Below are 24,713 nucleotides of genomic sequence, written 5' to 3'. Positions count from 1 at the left end.
AGGCTATTACACGCATTTTTCGCCGTGTGTATTCCATCCCAAATGATAGGGCGAGCCTTTCCCCATATCGGGCACTAATTACTGACTAATTTCGTGTTACTACAAAAACACTTACTTAAAGATTAATTGATAAATATGCAGACGACAATCTAACTTAATTATATTAAGAGATTAACATTAAGTATTTATCTACCAAGCAGCTTGCCTACGACCTTGGCAATGCCGATATTAAGCAGAGAAGGTGACCGGTTATTTATTTAAAAGTAGTTCGTCTATGATCGGAAATTAATTACTGGGCAGAGAAACCCAATAACAAGGCCCGGCTGGTCAATCCCGAGATCTAAAAGCAGTGCTACCGCGCAATACCCTCCGCTCGCCGACGCAATTGCATATCCAATTAAAACATATTTTCCTCAAAATAGTTTGTAATACAAGGATAAAGGCGGGGTGCGGTTCGTTCACCCGCGGCGAGTCACCGGCTTTATTTATAACACGTGTAGCCGCCGCGGTATCGAAATTTCAAGGTTAATTCTTAGGAATTTCGGCTTTGGTGTTCATTAGTGGATCCTGGAATTGCGCAATATTTTAAACTATGTTTTAGTAATGTTTTAAGACTGAGTGACCGCAAATAATAATAACGCTTAGAATTCAAAATTATAAGACATTTCATTACATGAATTTATCCGTTTAAAATCAGTTTTTTGATTAAATAAATACACTCACACACACAACATCACGCATTTATCCCCGAAGGAGTATACAAAGGCGCAACCAGGGCTCCCACTTTTCGCCAAGTGTGTTCCATCCCATGATATGATAAGGAGCGAGCCTATCGCAATATAAGGCGCAAATTCCAGACTCCGGGCTGATACTGAGCAAAAAATCTCACATATCACTTCGCCTGACCCAGGATTCGAACCCAAGACATCAGGGCGCTGTCGTAATGTGCATGCAGTACAACTACGCCAGCGAGGCAGTTAAATACGTTTGCCATTTTTTTCGAAACCGACAACCCCTGTATCAATTTTGATGCACTCTTTATCGTATAAAGAATCTATGTTATTACACCTAAAGCCAGGGTAGGTGGTTAGTGTATCATTTACAGGTCGAGGATGGCCGACCGCACGGGAGCGTCGCGTGGCGAACCGCAAGCAAACAGGAAATATCGTTAATCTTACAGCTTCCTACAATAATAATTAGAAGTCAGCTCTAAAAATACGACAAACATGTTGGAGATTAGGTCATAGTTTTATATTGAATTTGTCGCTTGATGGCAGCGAATGGTCCATATAACCCGATCCCAGCTGGCTTCTCTTTCGTAACTTATGTAAAATCTTATTTTTATAATGATTTCTTATGTTTACGCGAATGTAAGACATTTAAATTAAACTATTTTACGGATTTTATCGCGGTTTTAATATTTTACTTTTCTCCCGACGTTTCGAAGACTTTGCAGCCTTCATGGTCACGGGAGAGACCGAGGTGATGTTCATCCGCAAAGTCAAATTTTTTGTTAGTCCTTTTATTGTTAAATTTTGTGTTTAAAAGATTTTTTAAATATTTTTCCATGAAAGGATTTTGTTAACAACAATTAACTGACCTATTGCAAGAATTTGAATAAAATGCCTAACATGCGTTATAACAATCGACCTCACATAGCGAACGAGGAGAGAAAAGTAAAGAAATAAGAATCTTAGAGATAAAATGCCGTCCATAATGTCTCCGCATTTAAACGGTTGGAAATGACGCGGTGTAACGTGTTTTTCGGAATTTCGTTCACGGCTCAGTCGGTCAGTTTGTTCGACATTAAGTTTTTATTGAAATGAAAGTGAACTGACCGATGTGTGCTGTTAAGCGGTAGCGTGAGCGGTGTAAACAGTAATTTTCGTATATTATAAAGTAGGCAACTTGTAGGAGAAGAGTAGAGTATAAAATTCAGATTTGAATGTGGGTCCGAATACTAGGAGTTGCTTTATGTATAAAACGTCAGAGTCACTATACGTACTATATCTAATCTTAGGTAAAGTTATCGGTATTCTTTTAGTTTGCCAATTAAAATAAAACAAAAAAAATATTAAATGTAAACAAAACAATCGGTTTTTGAGTTGCGAATCAAATATATCTATGCATCTACTTACGCTATGTTCTAGAAATTTTCTGGTAGGGCCTGTGCCCCTAAGATCAAAGAAATAAATACTTTCCCTGTTGACTTCGAAACGATTAACCAAGGTTTGTTTTTCGCTTTGATTCTGTTTTTTGCGGTGACGAATTAATGACGATTTAGGCAATGTTATAATTATTAAGTCGACTTTAACACATACATTTTTATATAGATTTTTAAATTCCGCTTCAGCGCCCGCTACATCTGAATTCGCACGCACAGCCTTTCTTCACGGTGTTTGCGCGCATACCTCAACATCGGACGATAAAGTTCTCTAGAAATTACACTTTTTATACGATTAATAAATAGATATGATTATTTGTAATGTCAACTCAGTCAGGCTGAGAAAACTTTTTATTAACAGCTCGAAATCATAAACAAACTCCCATCGTTCGTAAAAATACAACTACGAGAAGACAAGATCTTTCCTCTTCTAATTTATCCGATACTTATCTATACTAATACTAAAGAGGAACGATTTATTTGTACTTTATAAACTATAAAACTGCTGGATTGATTTTAATAATTATTTTACAATAAGACGTTTTATTGGATTGGTATAGGCTACAGTTTATCCGGGGACGGCTTTACGCAGGTGAAGCGGCAAGCAATATCTCGTATATATTAATTTGTAGATTGTTTAGGAATTAAGCCTGTGGAATACGAGACTTAAGGCCAAAGATTTGTAACACGAAAACCTCACGTAGTACTGTAAGGACAAACCACAAATAACCTGACCTACTTATTTATCCTCAAATTCCTTAACGTTTGTCCTAATATTGGATCCAAGGTTTTAATACCTTTGTGCCAATATCTATGCCGCAGGTCGAGGTCTATTTATACAACTTTGTATATAGCTAAGTAATTAAACTAGCAAGTCAGAATTTCGAATTTCTAAACACGATCTTCGGTTCCATGATCTTCAGACGTTAGTGAAATCTCATAATGCCCAGATATTATACAATTGTTCTGAAATATAGAATATACCTTACTTCAGTAACACAAGCATTTAATAATTTCATTAGACACAAAAACTCCGCTGCACCCCAAACATTTCCAGACTGTTCTATTTATTCAGTATACTTTCATCGACTTTCCACATAAAATAACGAAATATAGCAAGTAAAGTTCAGCACCCTTCAGACTGACAAATATGAAAGTAACTAGCGGGCGTGACTGGAGATTGCAAGAAGGGAGAGGTTCGTTTCACCCTTAAACCAGAATCATAATTAAAACAATTAAAATATGGTTTCAACCCTCTTCCTAAATGAGGTTTTCCCTTACACTCAGATCATTAGAATTACTCTTTAATCCATTAGAGATACATTTCCTGTATTAGAATATTTGGCTAACCTCCCAGACTTCTTTAGAGTTAAATTTGCGCCACTCCCGCGGGTATGCGGCAAACAATAACCATCAAAATACTATGCGGGTTTCCTGTTGCAATTTTTTATTTAACAGGATGTGTTGAGGAAATTGGGACTTAAAATGCAAACTGCACTACCAATTATATTGTTTAAAACAGGAAGTGCGGATTATTATTGCGAATTAAAATATATGTAGGATCGGTTAATAACATTATAGCTACAAAAATTTTGGACTTAAATTGGACTATACAGTTTGGTTTACCTACAACCCCTAGTCGCTATTAATATTATAGCGATTTTGACTCATATAATTAGCAAGAACATAAACTGTAAATAGGTAGATATTGTAACTTTGAATTTTCAGAACAACTCAGTCCGCCCCATAAACGTGACCATGAAGGGTGCAAAGTCTTCAAAACATCGCGAGAAAATTAGAATACAAAAAACCGCGATAATAGTTTAATTTTAAAGAAAATAAAAATCCACCATTTGTCGAAAAAAATACCTACGGAGTAAATTATGAACGTCGTTATATTTTACATCGGTTTAAAACAGTCACAAACTTAAACCCAATACCTCCCTATGGTCTGTTATTCTGGGTTACGCCAACGCAGGGCCGTAAACTCTGCTTTTATTAACTGAGTGGGATTATAATCACCACCTACGAGATAATAGGTAGGAAAATCCATGAACACGTACACTCAGCCTGCAGCCTTCGCCTAGTAAATAGACAAAATTGAAACGATCATAAACCTTTTTGATGCTCTTTGCCTTTTTGCAACTGCAACAATTTTACGAAAAATCAAACGTCAGTAGCGTCAAAACAAAGAGAAACTTATTCAATCTCTAAATAATGTTACAAAAACAAAATTAGCAAAAATGAATTGTCCGGAAGAGGGAACATTATGGGAGCACATACACAAACTGACAGAGAATCAGAGTAGTATTATATTAAAATTTGACGTGTTGACGAAAAATGTTGATGAACTTAAAAAAATTCTGGAGCAGTTTTCGGAGAAGCTTGTTGTTTTGGACGAAGTTCCTAATGATAGGAGGAAAGTTAGAGCCGATATAAAAACTCTGAAGGAACGCGTCGACGAGCTGTACACGATGGTGAAAGAGAGCAAGGACGATTCGTCACCCGGTGACGATGTTCAGGAAATCGAGTCTTGTCATTCTGGATTTTCGTGTTCTTCCAAGGTAATAATTGGTTAAGAATAGATACACAATTAGACAATCAAAATTACTGAGTTATGGTGTCTTGGAACGTCCTGGTATAATTCAGCTTTATTGAAATCTTTTTAGTTTTAATAAGAAATGTAAAGATGAATTCATTTTTGTACGAAATACCATCTAGTGTGCTACTTCTTAAATAATAAGGTGAATTCTTATTTGTACGAGACACCGTCTAGTGTGTAGTGATGTTACTTCTTAAATAAATATAATTTAACCGTTAATTCTATGTAGAAGGCCTCGCCGCCCACGTTTCGACAGCTTATGAGATTTAAAGCCAGGATTCTGAATCCAAATAACTTTAGACTTGGGTTAACGATAATTTCCTACCTGCTGCGCAATAATTATATAACTGAAATTCATTCGGTCGGAAATGTCAGTGAAATCATAGCTTTTTGTACAATTTAATTTTGTTCGGAGTACGTCACGTAACAGGCGTATAATTTACTTTTAACTTGGAAACATTTCGTTTCACTTTATATCTGTATTAGACAACGTGAAATCTTTATGCCGTGGGATACTCGATTATCTTGATCATCTCAAAACGGCTAATGAATGAAGTTATCTTCTTCTGTATTTTACGCATCCAGTTCGAAGGACCCAAAATTTATTAGGTCTTGTTCAGAGTACGGATTCTTATGCCCTTTTTGAATACACAATATATTAAAGAGTGCTAGAGAAGCTTAAGTTATCGTAATTTAACATTGCGTGTTAAATGTTGAAAATGTTAACACTAGAAACATACATTGAAAACTCCTGTTAAAGGCGCTTTTTTATTTATTTATTTAGTTCTTTATTGTACACTATCAGACTTATAAACTTGTTTTAGTGTTAAGGGGTGGGTTAGGAATTGCTTAAATAGCTGTCAAAAACATCACCGGTTTCCTAGTTTAAACCTTATTAAGAGGCAAGATGGCGGGTTTTGTTTTGCAGCTCGATCGTGTGTATTTGTGTTTTAACAAAGCATAGCTTTGCGAATTTTTTATAAGTAACACTGAATGTATGTACATGAGGAAAAAATGGCATAGTATATCCATTATCCAGCTTTTATGTCCCATCTTTGGTTAGTATAGAACGAAATAATCTTTTACATTTCTAACAATACCTAAAAGCGGCATAAACTGATTCGGATATCGGTACAATTTGAATCGACAATAAGCATCCAATTCATTTCACTTTTTCTTAGAAATAAGTACTTTGGTTCAATAAAATAATCGATTGAATGCAGTAGACAGTTGAGGTAACAATGCTATATTAGAAATACAATACTGTGTTTATTATGCCTTTTTGGTGAATGTCGATTTTATGTCTCGCGCCACAGTAACAATAATAATAATCCCCTCTGCTGATCACAGGCCTCCCCTATTACAGAGAGGGTTAAGGCTTTGGCCCTCCACGCTAGTCTTGTGCGGGTTGGCAGACTTTATATACCCCTAACATTTTTATGGAGAACTTTGCTTATACTGGGGTCTTCAAGGTCTTTTCCTTCACCGTTAAAGCAAGTGATAATTCACAAAAATACACATAACTTTTTTTTAACGAGATAGGTTTCCTTAGGTTTTGTCTTGCGCCATGTTCATAAAACTGTACGTGACAGTCTTCATCCAATGAACTCCGAATTCGCCACCCTGAGACATTAGTTTTTATATTTAAATTCTCATATAATTTTGGTTACCATGTCCTCTAAAATGGTAGACATTTGATATCAGAAATTACTTATGTCTCCTTTAAAACTCCGATTAGCATTTTTTACAAGGAACCCTAAATTTTAGAAAGCCGTGAGACGCCGCAGTTTTTTCTAAACACAAAGGAGCCTTTTGAAAAGTTTAGAACAATGGTGCGCGTCAGCGGTTATATACGGGTCCTCTGATACGGAGATAGTATGGATTGAGAGTGTATGCTACTTGATATTTGTATTTATAAGACTAGGTGATGCTCAAGGCTTTGCCCGCGTGTGATACCTCTCCCAAAGGACCCACTGATTACTTCGCCAAGATAAATATAGCTTATATAACTTGGTATATTTGTGACGCTCTATCTGGGCCACACTACACTTACTATCAGAATAGGATCTCTTTGCCGTGCAAGTGTTAAAAAAAACATCTGAATATGTTCTAGAGTTTCTGCGTTTACTTCTAGAAATGACGAAATATCTTCGCAAACTTTAGAATATTTAATATAAGTAGACTATAAACCACAGGCGTACTTGTTCATTTGTAAATGAACAAGGTTATTTTAATAGGATTATATATAGCTAACATCTAAACATAATATTATACAATAAAGTCCCCCTTTCTGTCGGTCTGTATGGTAACGATCTTCTCAAAATCTACTGAACTGATTTTTATGAAATTTGGTATGGATATAGATTAAGACCCTGGGAAGGTATAAAGATAGGCTAGGTACTTTTTATCGCGGTAAAATCCTCCTCGCGAATGAAGCCGCGAGCAAAAGCTAGTAAAAGTATAAATGACCATTGAATGCCATACAGTACCAGATACAGCGTCACCTTCAGTCTCGTAGACAAGATAAATTCAACAATGTTTTAACGATGTATCCTTGTTCCAGGTAACCATGACGACTGGATTGGACCGGGACACCATACGCGCTGCCTACGAGGACGTGCGGTCCGACGCCTCGCCGACAGAATGGTTAGTGACTTTGTAAAAGGTCAAGGTGTCTTTTCTCCTGTATTCTATCTGTGTGATAAGATTCGCTGCAGAGTGTATTGTGTGAGTGTGGAGGGTGGCCGGCGAGGATTCGTTCTCGCTATTTGATACGATGGCAGGTCACGATGGTAGATGCTTGATATTTTGAGGGTCCGGCCGAGTAAGTACCTGTTCCTTGAACATTTGGATGCAGGCCGCTTTCGACAGGTCTGTCTGGAAATTTTTCGAGGAGGCCTATGTTCAGAAGTTGAATTTATGTGGCCAACGATGAACCCTTGGCGTAAGTAAAAACATTACGTCTTCCATTTTTTATAAGTTAACATTTGATATACTTGTAGGTATTTTAATAGGTTCTAGAATTTTTCCGGTGTATGCTTCATCATCCTGGAGAAGACACCACGAAACTGGACACAGCCGAAATAACCTGCCACTGTAGCCATTTCATGACGGTTTTTTTGAGCCATTGATATAAACGGGCATATTGGCCTATTTACCTAAGCTACGTAGAAAATAATTTGCGTACCTCTTCTTAATAAATAGATACTAACCCCCTTCATAGACGTTTTTTATCTAACGACCGAGTAAAGCTGTGATAACAAGTCTGTTTCTCAGTGCTCATTTAAGCTACGTATAGAATTTTTTGCGTACCGCATCTTAATAAATAGATACTAATAAAATAGAGTTTGATATTGAAAATGTCCTCTAAAGAGCCTCGTTTATCGCAGAAAACAATGATTATTACTATAGTTTACAACTTAATGCAAAGCAGCCAATAACGAGAAGTAATCTCTTCCGGCGTAAGGCACAAGAAAAGAAATTATACGTTTAACATAATATGCAGGAAGTTGTAAATGTTTGCAACAGGAAGCGCGTCATCGTCTTAATAATAATTTATTCCTTTTTGTTGGTAGCCAGTTGAAGTTTTTAAGACTGATGGATTTATGTGTTTGTGATTTTTAAATTTGGAATTCGAACTCTTATAAAAAAAGATGAAAAATGTATATCAAAATGATAAGGTAGCGCATATATTTTTATTAATATGAGCGCTAAATAATAAAAAAAAATCCTAATGGCAATTTTTCAATATTTCTCGTTAAAAACTAGTATAACAAACCCTAGACATGCATCACAATCACGCGACACCGCCTTGGTTAATAATGCCTTGACTGAGAAACCAATCTTGAGTGTCAGACAATAGATGAGTGCACGCGCGCTAGTCTGGGGGGCTGGCAGAGCGATTGGGGTGCGAAAGCAAGGGTAGTCATAGCAATGCTAAAATAAAAAGTCCTCATACCAACTAGTACTCGATAGTTTATTTGTAACTTCGCAGATACACTTATTTCGATAATTGTAAATTTGAAACCGATCTTATTAATTTGCAGTTGTTTATTTGTATGGTTCTTTTTATTTTTTCATAAAGGAGATATATTAGTCACACATAATACGCTACTGCCTTTTACTTCCGAAGTAAGCAAAGGTGCGACTAATTCACTTTTCGCCGAGTGTATTCCGTTCCATTGTGTGATAGGTGAGCCTATCGATATATCACGCTAGTACGATATATGTTAAGTGATAGATTTTGTATCCAGGACCTATATTAAAACATGAATCACTCAATTATTCTGGCATTGTAGGTGTTAATCCGAAACTACTTTTTTGTTTTTAAATAATAAAATGCTGTTTATTTTGTCTGACAGGGCGGTGTTCAAATTCGAAGGCGCTCGCATCGTGTGCTCGGCACGCGGCTCGGACTTCACTGAGTTCCGCACACAGTTCTCGGACGACGAACGCGCTTTCGGATATCTAAGGTAAAAACTAAGTATGAAAATGTAAATGAAGCCTAAACTTAATCAACTAATAGTAAAGTTACGTCTGAAGTCTAATAAAGACTTCAGACGTAACTATTAAATTTTGAATAATGAAGTAATGAGCTAAAGATTAAAATATAAATTTATTAGTTATCGTGCAATGTTATTTAATAAAATAAATTATTATATTCTTCAATAGGTTGCAAATGGGCGACGAAATGTCGAAGCGCAAGAAGTTCATGTTTATGACGTGGGTGGGACCCAATGTGTCCGTCATCAATCGCGCTAAGATGTCCACCGATAAAGCTATCATCAAGGATATCATCTCGGTTAGTAACATTTTTTGTTTATTGTTGTAGGTTAAGACTGTAGGCTGTATATTTATAATTCCTTTGACTGACGTAACAATGTTAAAGAAAAAGCAATTAGCGCCATAAAGTCAAATTAGAATGCATGGTTTTAGATGGTATATTCCATGTTAGAGAAAACTTTCATGCCATTTTGTCCACGCTTAACATTGAAAGTAATAGGAAGATGAAATTTTAATAAAAACATTTTGTCACATTAACTACAAAATAAAACATATTGAATACATCTCATGCTGTTTAATAAATAAATAATAAATATTTCATAATAAAAATGATATCAAATGAAATCATACAAATATTTTCTGACATTAAATCCAACAGTTTGTGCTACAGCTGCAATGAAATCATAGCCAACAATACATTTATATTTTGCAGCATCTAAATCTATTTCCTTTCCTCCAGCAATCAGTTTCAGCTCAACTAGAGTTGCTATTTGTGCGAGCAAATTACTTGTGAGGCCAATCTTGTCTTCTAATATTGCATAGAATATTGCCAATAATCTGTCCAATGTGAATACTTTTGGCCCGAGCTGTGTGTTTAATTTCTCATTGATTTTTGCTTTTGCCTTCACTTGCTGCATTCTTTTCCGCTGCTTTCCATGATTTTTCATGAATAACCTTTTGTCTTCTTTAGGGGGGTTGTAGCTTGCTAAGTAAGCAGCTATTAGCAAATATTTAGCATAATAAGGCAGCTCAAAACTCTGTGCAAATGTTTTTGTCGATGTCAACTCTTCTTTGAGAATGTTTTCAAAGTTGAAACTGCCTGCATGCTCAGCGTTTTCCTTGCCTGGTGATGGGTTTTGCGGTTTTGAGTCACTGATACGGAGGTATAACAGTTCTAAGCTAGATTTCAAGATTGGTGATATGTGCCGCCAGAGTTTTGTTAAATCTTGAGCTTGTATTTCATTTCTTATAATGGGTTCACAATATTTTACGAAGTTGTTGCGCGCCATATGTTGAAGTTCGATTAAATCACGACACGGTCTATAGAATACACTCAGAAAAGCGTTTAGGAAGTTGGCAAACAATTCTGGCTTATCAAGCTCTGCCTTAATTTCATCTTCAACTTCATAATTACATAATAAATGATAAGTAAAAGATTTTTGTTTAAGGAATATGATTTTGAACAATTCCTCTTTACTATAATTAGGGAAGTATAGTTTTATAGGTTCGCGTACGCCCATTCTGAAGTAGAAGTTCTCGTATATCAAATGAGTGATAAATATGGTGCAAATGTTTAGGTTACAGAATTCCCGCAGCCTCAAAAACGACGATATTATGCTGTGGTCCATTGTGCGAAGCCTCTCTGCTCTATCGAACACGATAACAATGGGCTCGCGAGTATTTTCAATACGCTTTAGAGAATTGAATAGGTCCACCATTGTTTCGCATTTTATATTCTCGTCTTCCTCAAAAAGTTCACAAATTATACACTCATACATTATTTTGGGCGCATAACATTCCACACAGTCAATCTCGATGTGTTTAAAACCCAAATATTGAAGAACCGAGTTCACACACAAACTTTTTCCGGTAGCCATATTACCGCTTATAAAAATAGAACATGGGAGCGGTTCATCACCATCTCCAAGCAGTTCAAATAGTTCTTTCAACTGGCTGTCTCTACAGGGCACTGTAGCCTGTATATCTTCCATTTTTATATTATTTAAGTTCGGTATAAACAATAACCTCTTTTCGCGTCACATATTTGACAGTTGGCGGCAATGACTGAGGACGTTCCGTTCCGCGCGCTATATTTTTAAATTTAACGTTCGCGGTGCGGGCTTGCTACGTCGATGTGTTTTAAATATTGGTTTTTTTTTCATCAATATGGCTCGACTGTATTGTCTGCATACTTATTCTATTCAATTTTATGGTCTAACTCGTAGTATGTTTTTGAATTTTATTTTTAATGTGTGTTTTATGCTTCGTTTCAGAACTTTGCGGTGGAGCTTCAGCTGGAGAATCAATCTGAAATAGACATCGATCAATTCAAAGACGCCCTAAACAGGGCGGGCGGCGCTAACTACGGCACCGGAATTAGGGATTTATGAATTGCACAATAAATTACGTATATTTTTTTTACCACAATTCAATTTTAACTGAATATTGTCTCATTTCTTCGTACGCTAGCACAAATGAGACAGAGACCGAGACAGTTTTTGGTTAAAATATGGAATGCGGTATTTCGCGTTTTTATATCAGATCAGATCCAAAATTGACTATTGTTTTCTATATAAGTTGCATTTTTAAATACAATAAGTTTTAGTTGAAACATGTAGTCATTTTTTTATTTTTATACAGTAAAATAACTTATTTATTTCGTACGGAAATTGAGATTGGAATGATTTTTTATGTTTAAAATTCGATTTATTATAATTAAGAGGAATTCAATAATTTATTTTTAAATATATTGTGCAATTTAGTATTTCTCAATGTAATAATAATCATAAGATTTTTTACCAAAAATTTCTAGTAACTGTTGCCATGTAGAAGGCGTGAAAAGTGCATTTATTTTTTGTCCACGTGTATTTTGGAGGATACGTCGAAATTTTTAAATGTACCGTATACAAGAATAATTATATTATGAATTTTACGGGCTTTTTATACATTGACTAGTGTTATATTATCCAATAATTATAATCCGTAAACCGATCGAAATAAACAAATAACCGAAGATTACCAATAGATTTTTATTTCACCCCAAAATAATTTAAAACAAGGCATGGGTACACAACCAAAAGTGTTTGCGCTGAATAAAACATCATTAGTATACAAAACTTTATTTCCCAAAACGGTATGCACATTACACTGGTTAAAAATGCTCCAAAAGTTTACTAACAACGCTTCAAGTCCGTTAATGAAAAGGAAAAAACGTATTACAAAAATATTTATGGCATAATGATTTGGCGCTGACGAACACATTTTTAACTTAATGCTAAAAATATTCCATAAGTCTCATCTATTAGTCAGAATATCGATGTAAACTTCGTTAAATTAAGACGACATACGTAAAATATGATTACAACGTGTAGGCATTGATCAAAATGGAACATGACAAAGCTTCTTAAACTAGGATTTAAGAAATATGTTTGGTAAACAATTTGTCGCTATCTTCAGATCGACCCCGGAAATGTACCAATCAAAATCGAGTCGCAATGCTCACACTACTCTGATTGGTCAATTTCCGCAACGATCTCGCAATTTTACAATTTCTATTTATTCTTACACTTTGACAACTGTTTTTATAACTGACATAGGATCGATATCGACAATTTCTGAATTTGAACCTCAGTCGCCTTGAAACAACGAAATGAATCATAATACAAAAAGTATGGGAGTACGAGTTCTTTAAGACTATGGCTTCCAGGGATAATCTGTTGCTTAATTTTCCAATGTCGAGTAATAGGAAATATAAATAAAATTCGAATATTTATAAATAAAGTTATGGCAATCTAAACAGTATTATGACTTGTCTTCTTATATTCTGACTGACAGAGTTTCGACTACAAGTATTTTCACGGTAACTGATATTGTACATGGCTTTGATATATTGTACTTGTTTTTGTATACAGGGCCATTTTGACATTGAGTTAATAAATAAAACCACATACTCGTCTGTACCTCCAATAACATTGTGCCAAAAATCTATGAAATCCGAATATTTTCACAAAAAAATCCAGTTTTATACGTGTTTTACTTTTTATTATTTTGTAGTTTAGTGGGAATATGGCGAGTGTGTGAGTGTATTTCTGACTGAAAGTGTGATGATGCCGTTACGACGGATTCTCTTAGAGTAGTAGCAGTACGGCGTGTAAAATTAAAATTACTTTTGATTGATATTTATGTTCATTTTTTTTATTTACATCTACGAGTCGAATAACTTTTTGTTGTGTTATTTTCAAGAAGTTTGTGGTTCCATTTAGTAACACAATGTCAAAGTGGCTGTATACTTTCACTATACCACATTCAACAGAAAATATAATAAAATGTGCACAAATAGTACCTTCTTTAAAGTTATGTATTTTCTAACCTTAAAGCTATACCTACATTATTGAACATATTAAGTAATATTCACACAATATTTACCATATAGGAAGAGACAAAGTGAGACTGCGGTCAATACCTCTTATTACTAACTGGCAGAAATGGATACCACAAAGAATTATCATTTTTAAATGTCAATTCCATTACTACAAAAAGGTGATGATAGGCCAGCTGTTTATATCTTACTTCTTTCCCAATTTTTCTAACAGTTGAATAGGAAAATAGTCAACACTATCTATAAATTGATAGGTACATATATGTTTACATTAAATTTATGATTCGCTGAATACAGTATAGATGTCTCATTAGCCATTATTCCGTGTTTAAAACAACTAAGCTAATGATGAGATGCAATTTCCGAGAAACACCGATCTTCTCGAATATTCGAGTGTTCAAATGAAATATTTTTTTACACCATGATTTCGATATAAGTAATTTTTTATAAGAAATTGTTTATTTAGTTAGACAAGAACCTTTTTGCATCCCATCTTTTATGAACGAATATAACTAAGTTAGATTGACATAATTAATATTATGCTTAACATATATTAGTGTGGACAATGAGGTGTTATATCTGATTTCGCCAACTTCTCTTTATTTAAAGAACCCATAATTGCAGAGACATTTAGGCGATATTTTGTGGCATTAAGGCCAAATTCGTACTATACTGTTTATTATAATTTAGCAGATTTACTTTTAATTTCGGCTATGACTAGTTTTTAATAAGATAAAAATTATTCATATGATAAAGTACAACACTAATAAAAAATGACAGTTGTTAAGTTCTGAATTTTCCAATCAGGTTAGTCAGCGGGCCATATTCCGTCTAAGGAGTATATCCGTCTTGCAATTACGGGCATTCTAATCGATGAACAGCTTTCATAGCCGTATAGGTAAGAGAATCAATTCCATTTACCTATACGGCTATGAAAGCCGAGCTTTGATTAGGAAGACCTTAATTACAAAAGGACGAATACGCCATAAGAACTAAGGCCCACCTAAACACAATTCGATGGATAATATTTTCAAATGGGCGCAGTAGGAGTTAAAGTTGGCGAAAACAGATAAGTAGACTGATCAGACATTTATCAAACATCGGTAACTTTGAAATAGGCATTAAAGGAATCCGGTAACTTATATGAATTGAAGTCGACATTACCAGTCACACTGGATAAAATTTACGCCGATAGATGGCGTTAGTCTTAAGTAAAGTTACAACTACCCACATATTTTATTCCGGAGAAATAGGAATTAATTAATACACCAATTATTATTTGTCTAATTAACAACATTGAAATTATTATTGTATTTCATGAATATAATGTTTTCGTTACTATATATTTTAAGATTTCGATTGTTAACGCAAAAAATTCTACAGTATTAAATATTCCAAGATTGTATGATCTGTTGCGATACGAGTCAGTTTTCTCGCTCACACGATATCCTAAATCAGTTTTATATCTTTAAAATACTATTTATTAAGACTTATGATAATTGTATATAATATAGACACATATTATATAGACATTAACTACTTCATACGGTTTCGAGTAAGGATTACATAGTCTGAGACTGGTGGACATATTAGTTCATATTATCAGAGTAACATTATGACCAGATGTTCATTACTGTAGTCTAAAAGCAGAGGTGAATGAGGAAAGAAGTTGCTATCGATTGTAATTGCTAGAATGTTGTTAACCAAGATGTACCGAAGGCTGGCATAACTGAGTCGATTTGCGAGTGCCAATATCTCATCAATTGATATCTGGACCCCACTTTTCTCATCAGGTGTTGAGTTCTCATTGCTGGGTACTGCGACAGACACCAAGCTGCCGGGTTACATCTGAGTTGGGTTTTCCTTCACTAGTCCACTGAACTTACAGATCTGGTGATTCGCTGAGTGGTATATCCTCCGGAAGCGGGTCGAAATCGTACGGATCCTGATGCCTCAAACTACTCTGGATGGCGGCATTCCTGAGGCGCGTTAAGAATACAGCTCGTCTGTATGAGTCATGGTCGGGCACTTGATCGCCCAGGAGCTGTTCTATATCCGGTACCGTGGTCGGTATGGGTATGATGCGTGGATGGTGGTGCGGGTGTGGCGGGAAGGGCGGGTCGTAGGGGTGCGGGAACGGCGGGTCGTAGGGATGTGCGAACGGTGCTTCGAAGGGATGCGGCGGGAAAGGTGGGTCGAAGGGTTGCGGGGAGGGTGGGTCACGGCGGCGCGGGTAGGGCGGGTAGCGGTGGCGCGGGTAGGGTGGGTCGTAGGGGCGCGAGAAGGGCGGGTGTGGCGGGTGTGCGCGGCGCGGCGGCTCCGGGTCGTCGTGCGCGGGGTGGTGCGAGTGGCGCCGGCGGCTGGGGATGGAGCGCACGACGCGCCACAGCGGGGAGCGGGAGGCGGGCGCGGTCCGGCGTCAGGGCGCAGGCGCGGGGCACAGCGCGCGCAGCAGGGTGGCCTGGCAGCGGGACCCGAACAGCACCGACAGCAGGCTCACGCCGTAGCCCGTCGCGCGCTCGCCCTGCGCGCGGAGACAGAACATATTACAGCACTGAATTATCTCGAACGATCACTATGAAAATTACTATAGATTATTAAAACTTAGAGATTCCTTGACAAAAGATAGTCCTATAGAACCATATGTATGGTCTATGTTAGGGACTCCTTTTTCTGTAAATCGGGCCGTTATACGTTCCTATAAAACTATATGTTCATATATTTTATTAATTTAGAGGAAGTAAAAAACCCAAATATAAGAGGTTTACTAATTTTTGAATTTGAAATGACAGTAATTATACTTCATCCAACAATTAATTTTACTTTTGACAAATCGAGTACTATTCAACTAGTGATGTGCAATGCGTTACGGATTCGATTTTTTTCTAAAAATCGATAATTTGTGTTTAATTCAATACATTCATAAATTATGTTATTTTTACTCAACATTTTGGATTATTTTATAAAAACTTACCCAGGCGTTAAAATGGCTAGGTTTTATGTATTAAAATAAACTATTTATGTGAAGCACAATTATAAACATACTTTGTAAATATCAGAGCTGAAATATAAGTCGTTTCACTATTAAAACTTTTACTTGTTAATAACTAAAGGAATTCATAGGTGTGTTAATATCATAAGTAGAATAAACGGTTGGACGATATATAATCTGATAATAAATCAAGGGGATGAATTTAGATTTATATATTTTTAAGCCAACCTATGAGATCACTTACACAATGCGCAGGCGCCGCCATGTCAATGTGCAGCCACGAGCCGGGGAAGTCGAAGCCAAGGTGAGCCAAGATGAACAGTCCAGCGCAAGACGGCTGGGCGTTGTTGCGGTCCTAAAACACAGCACGGTGAAGGTAGACATGCAGTGTCAACCAAAAATGAACCACGAAATTACGATACCTTTAATGGTTGGGTTGGATGGGTTGTTGAGTCACAATAATTTATTGTTTTCACGTTAATATGGCGATTTTAATTTTTTTTAAATATGGGAATAGCAAAGTGATTCCATTGCATACGGTCGGTAGCAGAGTGGGTGGGAATTATCCACAATTATGCTCGCCTATTTGAATAAGATATTATACACTGGAGTATAAAGGAACATAATTGAAATACTTTTAGGTCATAACAGAATAACAATAGGCTAAGCAATACACACGGCGACGCTGTTCTTCATGTCGGCGACGCAGCTGGTGAACTCTGCGAAGTGCAGCTCGGGCGCGAAGGGCAGCGCGTGCGCGAGGTCGCCGGCGCGCAGCCCCGCGCGCACGCACAGCCGCTCCAGCCGCGCGCTGTTCGACACCACGCCCGCGTGGTACTTGCCCGTCGCCGTGCCCTGCGGACGTACACAAGGCCTGTTCCAACGGGTGCGGTCGTCGAGGCACATCTTGTGCGCTCGGTCTCTACACCGAATGCATGTCCATGTACAGAGAGACATTTTTCGTCCAGACGCCTCCCATGAAGACAAGCGGTCGAAGTAAAATTAAATTCTCGCTGATACAAAAAATCTACAGGTATATAACAGAAAAGTAGTATAATATGTCAACCATACGCATAACCGTTTAAAGTTTACAGTTAAGGATGAAAAAAAATATTTGCTAAGAGATTTGTTAAATGAACAACATTAAAAGAACCATTACAATTCTGAGCAACTGGACTTACAAATAGGATTTATACGGTCTAGACCAATCTCACTACAAGTATACATTAATTTTTTCCATGGATAAAAAGACTGAAAAGAAGAAAAATAGGAGACAGTGCCCCGTACCTGAGCGCCGGTGAGGGTGGCGATGTCTACAATGGTGTCCGCTTTGAGATCTCTGGACGCGTACACCACTCCGTCACTCAGTACTAAACGACCTGTACAAAGCATAAATGTGATTGTCTCTTATATCATAAACATTATGTACTTCTTGTCAGCCTAGTCTATTGTACATTCTTTATGATTTTTTGCATTAGATTCATAATAAAGAGGTTAAAATAAAGTAAATACATAATGTTAGGTCTGTAGCGCTGGCGCCACGCAATTGTCACTAATTCAAATTCGAGTAGTGTGGACATTTTTTATGGGCGGTTGTGATGTTTACTATCAGGCGAGCTACTTGCTCATCTAAGCAATATATTTGTTGATGAAAAATTTTACCAACACAAAATATATATTATTTTTACTTCATTGTCTTCATCAATAATGTAAATGGACACCTAGATCCCTGTTAAAAACATCACCCTGTATTTCACAGTTATCATAGCTCACCTTCGGCGTCAGTGTTGTTGATCTCCACTGTACGCCCTGAATACAGCTGGTGGATGTCATCAGGCCTGGTCACAAATATTATATTTACACATCAAATATTACGAACAACAGTTCTGTATGATTTCCTATATGAAGATTGATGAGTATTCGATACATTTTGTTACAACTGTTTATAAATAGCTTATATAACATATAGTAGTTGGGGGTAGGATATATTTTATATCCACCCGCATAGCAACCACTGTACATTGGGTGTTAAAACCCACCCACGCCCACGCAAGTGTGTCGCGTTCTGGGATCAGCCTGTGTATATCCGGTTCCAACAGACCGGTATAATTGTGTTAACTGCCGAGTAGTAATCTTCTTTCATCAGTCGACATTACATTGAAACTCACTGTGCCCGTATAAAAAATATAATATATAGAACCTAATATAGATAACAGCACAATCAAATTCATGTTAATAACATAAATAATAAACCCACAATGTTATCATCAAATTAGTTGTAGACAAAATGATTTGATGACTAAAGACATTGCAAACGGTATCCAAGTTGGCTGTTACCTGGTAGCGAGCGGCCCCACGGCGTTCTCGGCGAGGCACAGCACGGCGTGCAGGTTGATGCTGGGCTTGGCCTTCACGAACACGTAGAACGCGCCGAGCACCGCCGCCGCGCCGCCGCAGTCGCCCTTCATGCCCACCATCGACGTCTGCGGGAAGGGGACAGTTAAATAATAGATTCTACTCAAGATGGATGATTGCGAGAAGGTCCTCGTTAAAAACCTAGGTTAGTCTTCTACTGCGGCAACATATATAATATCGGACCTGTATTATATACTTTCCCACGGCTGGGCATGGGCCTCCTCTACTACTGAGGGATTAGGCCTTAGTGGTGCAGGCCTAGCGCAAATTGATAGACTTCACACACCCTCAAAATTCCTGTTAAAAACTTCTCAGGTATGCAAGGTTTCCTTACGATGTTTTCCTTCACCATTACAGCAAGCAATAATTCACAAAGAATACACACATATTTTTTAAGAACAGTCAGAGATTTCCCTTGTCTCTTGGGATTTGAACCTGCGGACATTCGTCTCGGCAGTCCGTTCCACAGACCACAACCAACTAGACTATCGCCGCATTTTTATTTACGTGTTGAAGTATTACTTTTTATAATATGAGAGTCACTTCACTCACCCTGGCCTTGATACTGAGACCGCCGGTGTCATAAACGATGCCCTTGCCGACCCAGGCCACTGTCTCGGTGGCGGCTGGGGCGGTGTACGACAGCACCACCAGCGCGGGGGGACACGAGGCGGCGCGACCCACCCCGTAAATACCTCCCATGCCGCGATTCTTCAGCTCTTCACCACGGATAATGGTTGGCTCCTGGATGTCTAGCTTCTTGGCGATGTCGCATGCTTCCTGAGGAGGGGAAGTTGATTTTAGATACTGGTAGGTTAGCTAGGCTAGGGCTCATGTCACAGATGAGGATCGCGATGTGTTAGCCTTATATTGCTAACACATCGCTATATTCTGCCAACCCTTTTGCTACTTTGTTTTACCTTATGTCTTGTATTCCTTAAGAATTTTATCCCTATTGTAAAATGTTCGTAGTTATAAAAATTATCTTAAGTGTTCTTGTTTAATCAGAAATAATAATAATTATTCTTATAAATTGTTTTGTATCATAAATGCAATTTTCTTTGCCTGTGTGATAAAGTATTATTTTTAATTAATGTTATCAATTTAAGAAGTATAAATATATTTTTCATATAGAATATCCATATTATGATTTATATTTTATAGTGATAGAAGTATTTTTTTATTTCAATACAGCTAAATAACTATATTACATGAAATAGAAAATTATATGTCATCTATAATATCGACAAATAATAAACTCCATACCTTGTCAGCTTTATTTAAGATAGGCAGATTTACCCTATAATATCATAGTATGCAATCTTTATAAAATGCTCGCCTGTATAGAATGTTAAGTAGTTTTCTCAGTAAGTCATTAATTTATAATCTTATGAGAAACAAATGATTCTTAAACCTAAACCTAAGTAACCTATACGACCTAACCCAGCTAAGAGGAAGGGAAAACAAAGATGATGAGTATATGACCAACATGTATAAACTTGTCAACGTTCATGATGTTGGCGGGCATGTCGGTGATCCTGGCGGCGAGGCGGGTCGCGTCCGCCACGTCCTGCAGCGTGGCCAGCTCCTCGCTCGACAGGGAGCTCTCGCACAGGATCGGGTCCAGCGAGCCGATGCACTCGTCCTCGGAGTCGCCGTCTAGATCAAAATGGGAGTTGTTGAAATGTATGATGTAATTGGAATTAGGGTCATGGAGCAGAGGTTCCCAAACTTTTTTTTCTCATAGACAACTTTGCTAGTTACGGTAGATCTATTTTTGTTTGATTTTAAGGTTTCGCAGAGAAAGTGCATTACAACTATTTCTCTGTGATAAAAGTTCCACTGTCTATTTTCCCGGGATAAAATTGTCTGTGTCCCTCCTAGGACGTCAAACTATATCCATACCAAAGTTCATCGAAATCTGTTCAATAATTATTGCATTTATCGATGTAGACAGAAGTGAGGGAACTTTGTGGAAATCAGTCTGTCAATGTAATGTACTATTATTAACCTAAACTGTACAAAAATCCGTTCAGTGTTTTTTGAGAAAATCGATCACATACAGATAGACAGATTTTGGGGACTTTGTTTTATAATCTTTATAGATTCAAGCGAATCCGCCTGGCTTCGTACTAATAGTACAGTATATATGCCTAAATGATTTTCTGTCATTGTGCCTCACTGCGCTTCATCGCTCGGCTAGAACAGTGTGCGATCGCGATCGGCGCCACAGTTTTAATTTGGCGATATATCCGAAGATATTAATTTAAATTGCACGGTGTTAAGGGCAATTAAAATGTGCATGAAATGATTTAATTAACTAACGTATTTAATTTGTAAGGATTAATATCTTATCCGTCTAAATAGCTTCCCAATTACGACAGTATTTGTGATCATTTTGATAACACTAAAATGGGTATAGTATACTATTCTTAAATTATATGTAAATATGCCATTGTAGACTTTTTCGTAGACTTCTGTAAGATGAACAATTCCATACTTTGTTTTATATAACTCAAAGGAATTAGTCAGTGTTTTTAATGAAAGCTCTCCGTCGAATTGATTTCTTCTGACATCTTCAACAATCGTCAATGTCAATCATATTTCCACCAAAAGAATTATGAATAATAAACATAAACCTTCCCTGTGAATCCCTACGTACATTGATGAAAGCGGTATTAAAATCCGTGCAGTAATTTTTAAGTTCTTTTAAGTTTATCGCATTTAAACACACGCGGCGGACTTTGTTTTATAACATTATATAAAGATAAAAAAAATATACACTACCTCGTCCATCATCCCTCACAAGATGCAACTCCACTGTAACAGTTCTGGCACGAGGCTCCGGGGCCGGCGCGAGCGGCGCTGCCCCGGACCTCGCCACATACTCCGGGAACGATCTCGCGATAGCAGCGACACTGGCCAGTACATCGCGCTTGCGGCACACCAGCACGATGAACTCGTCGCTGTGCCGCGGCGTGGCCCGCACCAGCTTGGCGAGCGCATGCGCGCGGGACGGGGCCGCGTGCCGGGAGCGCCGCGCCGGCAGAGACGCGATGGAGACCGCGCGCGGCCACACCTCTACAGCCTCCCCCGGTGTCGCCACCACGCATGATATGCCGCGCTTCCACGCCTTAACAATGTAATAATTACTTTATACCTTATTTCCTCCAATAGATTTGAGGAAGCAGGATAAAAAACTCAAGACAAATCATATATAAAATATAGGTAGATAAGTGTTTCGATGCCATTTTGTTATGAAATTAGGACAGATGGAAAAAACTGCGCCACATACATTAATGGATAAACTGACGGAACTAAGTCAGCTAATTTTATTTTTAGAAATTATCAGCAAATTTAAAATGTGATACTGGTTTTATTTTACATTTATTGGCAATTAGCATATTAAACTGGGTTATTAGTCTGCAATATTTGATTTGAATGCTGAATCTCATTTCAAGTAGATTGTAAAAAAAGATAAACTGCTTAATGTTACTTTAAAAATTACCTCTTCAGTAACATGTGGTTCCAGCTTGCGTCTCACATCACTCCAGCTCAGCTGGCTTAGGTGGAATGTCTGCCCCACAAACAGCACAGGGCACTGCTCAGGGTCTGATGAGGTCAGACCCGAGCGGAACTTTATTGTCACCGACGCACTGGTCATGGTGCGAACTAGGACAGAATTTGTTTATTTATTATTTGTTGGTTATTTAATTATGGTACTTATTGTATGTTATTTAGGGTATGTTTTACAATGTGTAAGTAAAGGTTATACTTGTTGTATGTTATTTATAGTATGTCTCACAATATCTAAGTAAATGTTATTCAGTTAATATATAAGGATGTTTTGCTGAACACTTTTTTGGGAGCTTGATTTTTGTATTTTATCAACTTATATATTTGACAATCTGTGTTTACTCTGACCATACAAAAAAGATCCATGGAATAATGTACAAAAATAAGTTAATTCATAGAGATATAGTCAGAAAATAAGAAGAGTATGTGAATGCAATTTAACCTTTAAGGACTTCCAGAATTATAGAAAATAAATGTGCTTCACATCATAATATGTGACAAAGAACAAAGAATCAATTTAAAATGCCTTATGCAAAAAACGCTATATTCTGATGGTTGATCACATTCAGTAACATATTTAATTTCCAAGGGTACACCTTGAGATATGAATAGGGAACTAGAATTATCGGAGTTTGTATCTGCATGTTTTGATAGTAAATGGTGTTTCCATTCCCAAGCAACTGGTATATATTTTTCAATAGAAAATCACACAAATTAGTTGCTTAGGAAGAGAATTTAGGAAATATTGCATAGATCCTAGACATTATGTTAATGTTTGGTTCCAATAAGATGAGTGCAAGTGGTTTAGTAATATTTTGTATTAACTAAAACAGAATAATTTCTCTTACTATTTTTACCAAAAATAGGTGAGATTTATGATTTTTTTTCTACATCATAGGGCAAGACGACATCTACCCTCCAAAAATCAATAATTGATAGTAATAATAAATTAACTGCAATTGAATGCAGTATTACCTATATATTCGTACGTAGCATATTAATTATAACCTATGTTCTAATTATACGCGTACAATATTAATATTGCACATCTATAAATACACAAAGAAATATGAATGCAAATATGGGTAATCTGTGCATAGCCGGGGTCGTATAAATGTTACACACGCACTAAAAGTCTTTAATAACAACATATCGCTTATATAACACTAAAACATGACAATACGCTTAGCAAACAAATAACAAAAACCGAGTTAATCAGGCAGCCACTAGCCAGCGCTAAGTTCAAATTTCACTCACCGGTTTTTCACAGTTGCTGTCCTTAAATCACTTTTATTAACCGTTTAAACACATGAATAATGATTTTACTTTATGATTATTCATATAAGATTGAACATTGAACAGATATAAAAGTTTGTTTATTTTATAAGGAGAAAGCGCTCGCTCTCCTGCAACTTGCCAAATCATTGACTGACGGTGCGTTCGGAAATTTGTTGTTAAAAAATTAAAAGTAAAGATAATTTTTTGCCGATATCAATAAAAATATTATAAACAATATTTTATTTATCAGTTTTATAGTATAAATAGAGGTGTAGAAGGTTTATTTTTCAAAAAACGCTTTTAATTATTTTGATTCATTAATATTCAATATGAAATGGTGTAACTTGTAACTGATTTCAAAACGTTTGATTTATAGATTTTCAAATGAATCTAGGTATCATACAGTGATATAAGTACTTACCTAGTCTTATAACCGGGCCGATGACCGGAGCCCGGGTATAATCGATAGAGCACCCCAACCAGGTTATAATGTATAGATCTAGGTAAGGATATGCAATAACGTAGTTACAGCTTTAAAAGTCACGGCTGTACCTCTCCTCGAAGTAGTAAACAAAGATGCAACGGGCGCTGGTACTTACACACATTTTCTAGCTGTTTTTATCATCGTATTTACTAGAATAAGTTATGGATGTTGAGATTGAGGTGGTATGAATGTTGAGTTTCGTTAGATTCATAAAATATATAGGTAAATTTGTCATTTCATGGAATTGGTTTAGCAATTACGTTAGTATTATTAATTTTTCAAAAGTAGTTAACGTGTAGTCGTACGCTCGCTAGCCTTGTG

The 24,713-nt window shown here is 36.8% G+C and overlaps 3 protein-coding genes across 5 annotated transcripts in view; 1 reads left to right on the top strand and 2 right to left on the bottom strand.

Moving 5' to 3' along the window:
• The window catches only part of LOC115447953 (coactosin-like protein), a 36,963-nt gene extending 24,676 nt beyond the window's left edge, over nt 1–12,287 (top strand). Inside the window, exons 1-5 of one of the 2 annotated variants that reach the window (XM_030175256.2) lie at nt 4,325–4,728; nt 7,330–7,412; nt 9,128–9,238; nt 9,438–9,567; nt 11,543–12,287. In XM_030175256.2, coding sequence (XP_030031116.1) covers nt 4,408–4,728; nt 7,330–7,412; nt 9,128–9,238; nt 9,438–9,567; nt 11,543–11,659 — 762 coding nt within the window. In that variant the 5' untranslated portion in view covers nt 4,325–4,407 and the 3' untranslated portion in view covers nt 11,660–12,287. Of the gene's footprint in view, nt 1–4,324; nt 4,729–7,329; nt 7,413–9,127; nt 9,239–9,437; nt 9,568–11,542 lie in introns of those variants that run through there. The other variant, XM_037442028.1, reaches the window with a different exon arrangement.
• LOC115447952 (origin recognition complex subunit 5) lies at nt 9,829–11,340 on the bottom strand. Its single transcript, XM_030175255.2, has one exon. It carries the CDS (start codon nt 11,258–11,260, stop codon nt 9,884–9,886), a length of 1,377 nt encoding a protein of 458 aa, XP_030031115.2. The 5' UTR covers nt 11,261–11,340; the 3' UTR covers nt 9,829–9,883.
• An 85-nt stretch (nt 12,288–12,372) lies between the features above and the next one.
• LOC115447956 (probable aminopeptidase NPEPL1) lies at nt 12,373–24,079 on the bottom strand. 2 transcript variants are annotated; one of them, XM_030175259.2, is made up of 11 exons: nt 23,888–24,079; nt 22,563–22,726; nt 21,842–22,187; nt 20,544–20,713; nt 19,607–19,834; nt 18,977–19,122; nt 18,413–18,477; nt 17,927–18,018; nt 17,318–17,494; nt 16,884–16,994; nt 12,373–16,171 (listed from the first exon to the last, which is right to left on the bottom strand). In XM_030175259.2, exons 2-11 carry the CDS (start codon nt 22,716–22,718, stop codon nt 16,067–16,069), a joined length of 1,596 nt encoding a protein of 531 aa, XP_030031119.2. In that variant the 5' UTR covers nt 22,719–22,726; nt 23,888–24,079; the 3' UTR covers nt 12,373–16,066. The 2 variants fall into 2 exon arrangements, with proteins under 2 accessions (XP_030031119.2, XP_030031118.2); XM_030175258.2 differs by having other exon boundaries at nt 23,721–24,067.
• Nucleotides 24,080–24,713: the final 634 nt, after the last annotated feature.

Source organism: Manduca sexta, chromosome 4 (assembly GCF_014839805.1).
Source record: "Manduca sexta isolate Smith_Timp_Sample1 chromosome 4, JHU_Msex_v1.0, whole genome shotgun sequence".
Taxonomy (NCBI): Eukaryota; Metazoa; Arthropoda; class Insecta; order Lepidoptera; family Sphingidae; genus Manduca; species Manduca sexta.
The sequence above is the reverse complement of the archived record's forward strand: the minus strand, read 5'-3'. Positions and strand labels throughout refer to the sequence as shown.